Source organism: Crocuta crocuta, unplaced genomic scaffold (assembly GCF_008692635.1).
Source record: "Crocuta crocuta isolate KB4526 unplaced genomic scaffold, BGI_CrCroc_1.0 scaffold55, whole genome shotgun sequence".
In the NCBI taxonomy this organism is placed as follows: domain Eukaryota; kingdom Metazoa; phylum Chordata; class Mammalia; order Carnivora; family Hyaenidae; genus Crocuta; species Crocuta crocuta.
The window spans coordinates 364199-374518 of NW_027530512.1; the positions used below are offsets into that span (position 1 = coordinate 364199).

Genomic DNA, 10320 nt, shown 5'->3' on the forward strand with positions numbered 1-10320 from the left:
GTGAGCTGCCCAGAGCTCCTGGGCTGAGTCAGGCTTCCCTGAGCACGTTGGGAAACATCTCAGGAGGGATGGCCCCTACCTCTGCCTGGTCTATGAGAGGGGCCAAAAACCACAAAGAGGACACTCCCATGCACACATTCCCATCCAAATGCTTCTATTTCATTCCCATATGCCAAGGGCCAGCAAACTACTTTCCAGAAAGTGTCAGATGGTAACCATTTTAGGTCTTGCAGGCCAGACAGTCTTTGTCACAACTATTCAATTCTACTGTCACAGCACAAAAACAGCCATAGACAATATGTAAATAAATGGGGGTGGCTGTGTTGCAATAAAACTTTATTTGTATGATCAGGCAGACAGCCATTTGTCAATTCCTGCCTATATGCCTTTGTGACATCATGTCTTTTACACATAATTACATCAAAAGGATCAACAGGTAGTTAGTCAGTATTCCCACTTGGTTATGATGGAGAAGGTCCTCAGTTTATTAGAAAATGCCTCAGGTATCAATCTCGGATAATTATCACTGGTCTCAAGTTCTCCCAGGGAAGTGCTGGCTCTCCCTGAACTATCCTGTTCTATACACGAACCTTCCAACAGAACTGGGGACAACAAAGGGAAAATGAAGGTGGCTGAGTCACTCCAACAGAAGGAAGGTGGTTATTCCCGCCTGGAAACCATTTCTCAATAAGACCCATTACTCAACCAATTGGAAACTATACAGGGCAAGTAGGAATGAAAAGCAGAGAACTTGAGTGGAAGCAAACATCAAATAACTTCTCATCACCACTTTGCCTGACTCAGAGAAAACAGTCCAAGAAGATCAGCACTCTATCTGCAAAGATAAATCCTTTCCCCCAGCCCCACCTCTTACTAGCTGGGACCCGGGATAAGTGACTTCCTCTCTCTTACCCTCCAACTCTTCATCTGTCCCAGATGGAGACAATAACAATACTTATCGTGTCGTGGGGAAGCTCAAATGAAATAACACATGTCAAGTTCTACAGGACCTGACAGGATGGTTCTGATTTTGATGATGATGATGATGATGATGATGATGACGATGAGAATGATGAGGATGGTCTTTTCTCCTCCATCCTCTCTCAGAGCAAACACAGTGAGCTAGATTCTATAATGGACATAATAGATAGGCAATAAAGCCCTTGCCCTCACAGAGTTTATAGCCTAGGTAGAGAAATTAACCTCTGGTGGATGGAAAAGAAGCAATTCCTTGAGACAAATGAGTGTTCCAGGCAAACAGTGCTGTAGGATTGCAGAGAGCGCTGACCCTCACATCTTCCACCTAGTCCCAAAATAAGAACTAAGCTTCATCCTGGGGCTTTGCAGACCTGCTAGGGGTTCAGGGAATGGGGAGGGGGTGCCTGAAGATGTCCCTTCCAGCCAGGTACCATTTCTTTGACAGCAAGAGGGGAGGTGGGAAAAGTTGCTGCAAAGAAGCTTTTGCTCACAATGACAATCACAAATTCTTTCCTGGTTGAGGGATTCTCATGGTGAGCAATATCATTAATATTTCCATTTTCCTTCCATAATGATGAGAATAACAGAGATATGCACTTACTCTTTAGCCAGGCACTGGTTAAGTTCCACATAGACAGTAACTCAGCTAACCTTTAACCACAATCCCCTGAGGGAAAGATCATAATCCCAGATGAGAACTGAGGCTCAGAGGGGATTATGTGCCTTGACTGGGTCACTCAGTAAGTGGTGGAGCCGGGAAGTGAATGCAGGTTTTGCCAATTCCAACGCCTATGCTTTAACCATGGCACAATTGTGTCAAAGCCTCCGGAGCAGAGGAAACATGGTCTTCCCACCTCACCATCCCATACCTCCAGCTTTTAAAAAACAGGGAACCAGACACATGCAGAGGTACTGAACAGCCTAAATCACAGAGAAAATCAACCAATGCTGTGTGGCTCCACCTCATGGGCTAACTCACTTCATGCATTCAGATTCTCACACTACCACCTTTAGGGCAAAGCTGGCATACGGATAAATCTAAAGGCGGCCAATGACAGCCCATTCATTAATTAATGGTCATATAAAACTCTGCCCATCAGTTCTAGGGGATGTATCTTTTGATTACAGACCTTGATGTCCATAAGGAAAAAAATTATATGGCCGAAATGAAATTCACCAACCAGGCATAAATTATGCAGAGGGGCATTTCTCGTGATTTGGTTTTAGGCTAAATAAAAGAAGGATGATTTCCCCATGGCAGAGATACAGACTGGGTTTGCTAATATATTTTCCTGTTGGTGGACTTCTGGTCTTTAGTGATGGTAAGTGAACTTTATTGACTTTGGTCTTCACTGATTATCAGTGAGCTCTACAAGTGAGTCCTACAAATCTGATCACCCTTCAAGAGTTATCACCTTTCCACAGGGGTTCAGCCAGCACTGAAATTTGACCCTCAAAAGATCAGATCAGAAAATACATGACTGCAAGCAGCTAGTTTGAAGCCTTAAAAGACACACACAAGGCAAGTCTCTTATGGCTTGAGGTCCAACGTTTCCATGCCAGGCCACTTTTTAAAATTCTGTGCATGGCCTGCTAGGAATTTACCCAAGGGATACAGAAATGCTGATGCATAGGAGCACATGTACCCCAATGTTCATAGCAGCACTCTCCACAATAGCTAAAACATGGAAAGAGCCTAAGTGTCCATCAACAGATGAATGGATCAAGAAGATGTGGTTTATCTATACCATGGAATACTACATGGCAATGAGAAACAATGAAATCTGGCCATGTGTAGGAACATGGATGGACCTTGAGGGTGTTATGCTGAGCGAAAAAGTCAGGCAGAGAAGGACAAATATCATATGTTTGCACGTATAGGAGGATTAGGAGGAACTTGACGGAGGAACAAGGGGGAGAAGAAGGGCGGAAATGGTGGGGGAAAGGGAGAGAGGCAAACCATGAGAGACTCTTGAATGCTGACAAAAACTGAGGACTGATGGATGTTGGGGGGGGGATGGGCATGGAGGAGGACACCTGTGGGGATGAGCACTGAGTGTTATGTGGAAACTAATTTGACAATAAACTATTTGTAAAAAAAAAAATTCTGTGCATGGCATATAAAGAGCCACTTAAAAGTATTAAGGCATGCAGTCAAAAGATTTTTTGCTAAACGGATCAAATAGTCATGAAAGATGATCCCTGAGATACTAATTGAAGAAAATTAAAGTTGGACGGGATTAACTCATCTAATCTCATTTTGCAGCTATAGAAGTTGAAGACAAGACAGTGTTAAATGACTTGCCCAAGCCCACACCACAGGGCAATCAAGGGCAAATCAGGCACGTATATAATCCCAGGCTGATTATTTACCTGAATTTCTTACATTGGTGTTGTTCAGCTTGGAGTCCTTGATTACCAAGTGCTTAATCCATAGAGTGGGGGCCGTAATTTCTGAAAAAAAGCAAAGAAAAGAAGAAGAAGGGAGAAAACACAGTCTAGGCAAAGGGGATAGATAACTTGTAGTGGAGCCCCCAGACTTCAGGAGCCTTTTCTGAAGCCTGAGGCATCAAGGTTGGAGCTTTCTCCCTCATTCCACATCCGCTTTGTCCCAATGCCCTCTCCCTTCTCACTAAGGAAGCTCCTCTACCCGCCAGCTCACAGGAGCCAACCAGGACCTCCTGTGCTCAGAGGCAGAGTGGTCTAAGTCCAGAGGCGCTGAGCCGCTCCATCCAGGAATAAAAATATTATCCCAGGAGGTGAGGAGCATGGGCCAAGCCAAGTCTCTCTCAGCTGCTTCCCTGGAAGAAGATTTAAAGGGGATAAATCAACAAACGAATGCCAAACAAACCACAGAGACCATTTTGGAGGAAATGGCTGAGCCACAACAGATTTCAGCTTGCTGAGACTCTGTTCCACATGGGAAGGAAAGTGATGTGTGCGCCAATACCCTTCCTAATGGTTTCTCACTGAACGGAGGCTGAATCCCTCCATCCAGAGAGCTTGGGGGAACCTCTAGCCCCTTCAGGGCCTGGGTCACCCAGTGGACAAAGTGGTATGGGCATCAGGAGAACCCTGATCAACTTTAGAGTTAAGAAATCTTCAGCGGGATTGCTGGGGCAATCTCCCAAGGTGACATGGTCTCCACCTCCCTTCTGATTCCCCGGGATCCCAGACCTGCAAATAATCCAGGAGATTTGTGGATCACAGAAACATCTGAATTTCTAGGCATGAACACATACATGTTCCACTAAGTGACCAGTTGTACAGGTGAGCTCACACTTCAATCCTATCTAGAGCTGAGCCTGTGCTAGAGACATCCTGAACCATAGTACCAACCAATGGCATCATTTCTTTTAAATCCTGTCTCTCTGTCCAGTACTGTGATTTAGGCTTAGACAGTCTCAGCTGAAAGCTGCTCAGAGGTTGCTGCATGTTGCACTGAGAGTCAAACCTCATTGTCAGGCTTTCTAGAAATTGCATTCCATCAAGCTTCCTGCTCCTCTTCACAGGAACCTGTGTACATAGCAAAGCACCCTGAAGAATGTAGGCCAGGAGCAGCCCAAGCTCAAATAGAGGCCAGCCTTCAGCACTCCATGCCCCTCCTGTCCATTCCTCATACCTCCAGGGACATCCAGCCTCTATCTTGCTACAACCCACACTATTTCTCTTGCCCTAGAATTCTCCTCTTGCAAATGCCTTGACTCAGCTGTCAAGGTTCACCTTAGCTAAACCAGGTCCACGAACCAATCTCTTCCCTCTACTTCCCTACAATACCCCATCCCTACCATATTCTCTCCTCCGTCCATACCAGTACCCCAACTACAATGCCCTGATTCTTCCCTTCCCCTGTCAAGATCCAGCGCACGTTCCATCTCTTCACATAGTCTTTCCCTAGACCATGGTGATCTCTTTCTCCCATAAATGTCCATTATGATAAAAACTGAGACCATGTAATTGAACACATCAAATTCTCCGATAGTTGCCATTGTCTTGAGACCAAAGTCTTCAGCTCATCCAATCCTCCTTTGTCCTCCACAGGCCCAGCACAATGCTGGGCACAGAGAAGGAACTTGCAAGTGTCAGTGCATCTACTGAAGGGACAGTGCTCGCCTGTCTTTCTCAGTCATGGCTCCTCGGTCTTGGCAGCCCAAAGGGTCCATCCAGGCTGTGTTATTGTTGGACATCAGCAGCCAGGCAGGAAGCCTGGCTGGAACAGAGGGCCTTTCCAGAAGTAGAGAGTGTACCAGTTCCTGGGAGGATTTGCATTTTTTAAAAGGTTAAAACAACCCAGACTAAACTGGGAAAAATTGAAATTAAAAAAGAAAAAACTAATAATAAAGCTTACACAAATATCCAAAGAAAAGATGTTCCCCAAATCTAAAGACGGGTGAGAGAATACGAGTTGTAAGTAACACAAGAGCTTACCATCTCCATCGAATACTGGCTGCGTCTCCATCGTGGGTGTCGGCTTAGACCCGTCATCTGAATTCAGGGTTAAAAAGAATCGAAAAGAGACTACCATTATTGAGGTAAATACTATCTACTCTCCAGCACTGTTGAATGGTTGGGGTTTGCACATGGCCCGGCCAAGTCCCAGTGAAGAGACCAAAGAGAAAGGAAGGGAAGGAAGGAAGGAAGGAAGGAAAGAAGGAAGGAAGGAAGGAAGGAAGGAAGGAAGGAAGGAAGGAAGGAAGGAGGAACAGGAAGGAAAAAAAGAACNAAGGAAGGAAGGAAGGAAGGAAGGAAGGAAGGACGAACAGGAAGGAAAAAAAGAACCACAGAGAGACACCACAAGTAAGACAAACCCAGGTGTGTGTTCACCATCCCAGGGGAGGGACAAAAGGGAGCTCAACTGTCATGACTTTGGAGGACCCTTCCTCATTAACCTGCATGTACCAGCATGGTCAGCCCTGCTCTTCCCCACAGAAAAGCTGAGGTGGGGAGCAGCCATCTTCCCCCAGAAACCCTGGGTTTTGGCCACACAGGTTAGGATAAGGTGAGTATACTTGATGGCATCAAATTCTGGTGTCCCTAGTTCCTTCCTGCCCTCTTATGAAAGGTACCAGCATAGTACCTAGTGGCCCTCATTGAAGAGCTTAAGGAAAACATGAGGTATTCATGAGGCGCTATTCCCTCTTGAACACCTAGCTATTTCTCTATTCTCACCTAAAAGGGAAGAGAAGGCAGGAAGGCCCATCCTCTCTCCAGTATGCCAAAGTGAAGAGAATCAGGAAGCCTTAGAACATTTTTAACTGTAAAACAGCATGCTCTCCAATTCCCAGTGAATTGGAGCGGGGACACGGCAAACAAAATAGAAGGGAATGGGGGAAACTGCACCGTGGATTTGCTTTGAAATTTCTACCATAGGTGATGGGAGCAGGAAGTTCCAGGTAACAAAGCCGTAATCCACATCATTCCAGCAATGTTGGCAGCTCCCTGCAGGGCGAGAAACTCTGCAGGTTAGGAGTGACTGTAGACTTTACCCACCTTTCGGGCCTCTGAGTTATTTTCATCAAGATCCCCAAAACCTTAGTGTTGGGCAGTGTCTCAGTGTCTCTCCACTGTTTTTCACTATTGCCCACCTAAAGAGCATTTTTAGACTTTTTTTTTTTCCAAATCACCTACCTAATGAACTATTAATAACACAGGTACACTGTATATCTGTTGATATAGTATATGTATATCTGTGCTTTCTGTATAAAAAGAGCAAGAGTCCTTTTTCCCCCCATCGCCCCCAATCCATTTTCGCCTGCTTGGTATCTCAGCCCCCATTGAGAATGCACAGTTGAGAGATTTCTCTGTGTTCTTCCCTGGGTGGGGGGTGGGGGGAGGGAGAAGAACCCCATGGTCTCAGGCAGTGTGATGATTACACCATCCTCCAGAAATCTTTTATAACCGAACACTCTATTCTCCAAGCATTAACTATTTTGTTGTCATGTTATTCAATCACCATTTGTTTATATTCGCTTGTTTGTTTTGCCAATGGCTTTTGTTTTTAAGTTTTTGGTTACTATAACTTTCGTTTACTTATTTTAGCAGAAGAATAATTAACACACAGTATTGTATTAGTTTCAGGCCTCCAGCTTACAGTAAGGCTAGTTACATCTGTCGCTACACTATTATTGACTATATTCCCTATGCTGTACCTTACATCCCCATATCTTATTCATTTTATAACCGGGAGGTTGTACCTTTTAATCCCCTTCACCTATTTCATTAACTATGGAGAATGCAAGTACTCAGATAGTCTCTGCGACGCCAGTCAGATCACCCATAATAACAACCCCCCACCATTTTGAGCTCCTAAGACCTTTGGCCGACTTCCCTGCATCTTATCAGGGAGGGAGGAAGAACACAGAGTTCTGATCCTTTTCTTGCACCAATACCCCATTCTTGGGATCTTAAGACTGGAGAGCTATAGAGTCCCTAATTGTGGCTGCAGGCTGAAGCCAGCAATCGGACAGCTGTGTGACACCTGACCCTGACCCTGTGCTGATACCGAGACCCGCCTCCCACAGGGGCCAAGGCAATCCCCAACTATGTGACAATCATCCCAAGGAATGAGATATAGCAGGGTGGAGAGGAGTTAACTCGCTGGATATCTGATTTGCCTCAAACTGGAGTCCAGAACAGGCATCTTTTGATGTAAAACTGTGTAAGTTTGATCTGGAAGTCATTGAGGGAGAATAAACACGGAGCAGAACCACACAATGTCACTTTTTTAAATAGCATCACTTCCCCTGACTCCATTAACACCTCTTTCCATTGAATTCAATGAGCCACTGAATGGAGTCTTTTGGCAGCTGCAATGCACATTTGGTTGCTCCTGCCGGATGCAGAGTTCACAGTCTAAATAGCCTAGCACGGAGTGCTCAGCCTCTCCACACTGGGTGGCTTCGCTTTAGAAGTCTTAAGGGCAACATAGTGAAAGTGAGAAATCAAGCATTCCCAGAGGGACAACGGTGAGAGCCCAAGGGAAAAGTGGCTCATGCAGTATTTTAATATTCAACTAAAATCCTCCCATGTTCCAAGACCTGTAACTCCAGAGCAGGGTAAGAGAAAACATTCTGCTTATTTCTCCCATCATCCAGATGAGAGTCTGGGACTGCCTATCTGGTGTAGCAATCAGCAGAGGTCTGTTGTTCAAAGAAAGGAAGGAGTGTTTCCAGTCTCCCGGGGGGGAAGTTCTGCACTTCTGCAGGCCAAGGACCTCCGCGATTGCCCAGATGCAGGCCCAGAGCCCACATCGCATGAAGCCACGTGCAGGGAGTGGATCTTCCTGCAGGGTAGGGTCACCAAGGGTGAGGAGATACAGCTGCGCTGCCACAATGGACGCCCTCGATGGAAATCTTTATGAAGTGAGAAAAGACAAAGTGCCCGGCCGCCAGGAGAGCCACCTGTGAAATTCAGCTGCCCGAAGGCTGGGAAACCAAGCCAAAGCCAACAGGACCCTCTGACCATCATCTCCGGGCACCTGGGCACCTGGCTTTCAACCTGGCAAACAAGCGCACCCTTCTACCAAACATAGGTCCAAGGCCTGGGTCCAAGGTCCACATCAGTGCTGCTTCCTGGCAAGCCTTGGGACAATACCAGGCCCCAGCCTGGGCCCCAGGGAGAGAGAAAAGCTTCCACTTGGTTCCCCAATCTCTAGTGGGGCCACGCTCCAGATTCTGGCTTTACCTCCAATAAACTGGGTAAACTGAACCCCGCACTTTTCTTCTCTGGGATATCCTCTTCTAAAAATGAAGGATGCCTGTCTTCCCTTCTCAAGACACTGTGCAGGAGTAAGGACTTCAAAGGCCTCAGGACACTAAGTGTGAGCAAGGACTTCAAATATATGAATACCACGAGTATAAACCATCTTATCCAACTGCTTACTTTTAAAATTGGACTTGCAGGGGCGCCTGGGTGGCTCAGTCAGTTAAGCGTCCGACTTCAGCTCAGGTCATGATCTCACAGTTCGTGGGTTCGAGCCCCGCATCGCGCTCTGTGCTGACAGCTAGCTCAGAGCCTGGAGCCCGTTTCAGATTCTGTGTCTCCCTCTCTCTGATCCTCCCCTTCTCATGCTGTCTCTCTCTCTCTCTCAGAAATAAATTTTAAGAAGTTAAAAAAAAAATGTTAAATTAGACTTACAAAATTAAAATCCTATCCAAGTTTTTAATTTAAAAAAGTAAAGTAAACCTTACAACTCAGTAGGAAGATGTACAACCTAATTTTAAAGTGAGCAAAATATTTTAATAGACATTTCACCAAAGAAGGTGCATGGACAGCTAATGGATATATGAAAAGATGCTCAATGTCTCTAGTTGTCGGGAAAATGCAGATTAAAACCACGATGAGGTGCCACGATGAACCTGCTAGAACAGCTAAAATCCAAAAAATAGAAAATACCAAATGTTGGCAAGGATGCGGAGAAACTTAAACCCTCATTCATTGCTGTGGGAATGTAAAATGGTGTAGCCGTGTTGGAGAACAGTTTGGCAATTTCTTGAAAATGTTAAACATAAACTTGCCATTCTACCTGGACATCCCACTCTTGGGAATCCATCCAAGAAAAAGAAACACATGTACACTCAGAGGCATGTGTGCAAACATCCATAGCAGCATTACTTATCATAGCTTCAAACTGAAAACAATCCAGATGTTCGTCAACTGGCGAACACATAAACAATTGGTGATATATCCATATAATGGAATATTACTCAGCAATGAGAAAGGACGAATTACTAATACATGTGACAATATAAACTTCAACAGCATTATATAAAATGAAAGAAGCCATGCGCAAATACTACATATTGTATGATTCCACTTATGTGAAATGTCTACTAAAGATTAGTAGTTGCCTAGGTCTAGAGGAGGCAGTGGGTTGGAACTATAAATTGGTACAAGGTTGCTTTTGGGAATGATGGAAATGTTCACTGGTAATGGCTGCACAACGTTCTAACTGTGCTAAATCCATTGAACTGGATGTTTATGGTGGGTAAATTTTATGGAATGTAATTATGCTTCAGTAAGGCTGTTAAAAGCAAAAGAGAGGTAGTGCTAGTGTCGTCTCAGATCAAACCTCAGGCAGCCATAGCTACATTATTTCAGTGATTCTTTATCCGGGGGGAGACCTTCCCATGTATTTTAAAGAAAAACGTATCTGAGACTCAGTTTACACACATGCGCAAGACGATTAGATGCCTGATGCTCAACATCCGTGGTTCATTTGGACCTCAAATAGTAAGACTTTGGTTCTCTTTAACGCCACAATACTCTTACAGAATAAGGAGAGGAGGATAGAACACTAAAAAAAAAAAAAAAAAAAAAAAAACCCAAATAACAAAATAAGAC

At 44.9% G+C, this 10320-nt stretch overlaps 1 protein-coding gene across 1 annotated transcript in view; it reads right to left on the minus strand.

Moving 5' to 3' along the window:
- The window catches only part of SMOC1 (SPARC related modular calcium binding 1), a 150871-nt gene that overhangs the window by 30661 nt on the left and 109890 nt on the right, over positions 1–10320 (minus strand). The window contains exons 7-8 of the mRNA XM_077767214.1: positions 5407–5463; positions 3352–3432 (exon numbers count right to left, since the gene is read on the minus strand). Coding sequence (XP_077623340.1) covers positions 3352–3432; positions 5407–5463 — 138 coding nt within the window. The remainder of the gene's footprint in view (positions 1–3351; positions 3433–5406; positions 5464–10320) is intronic.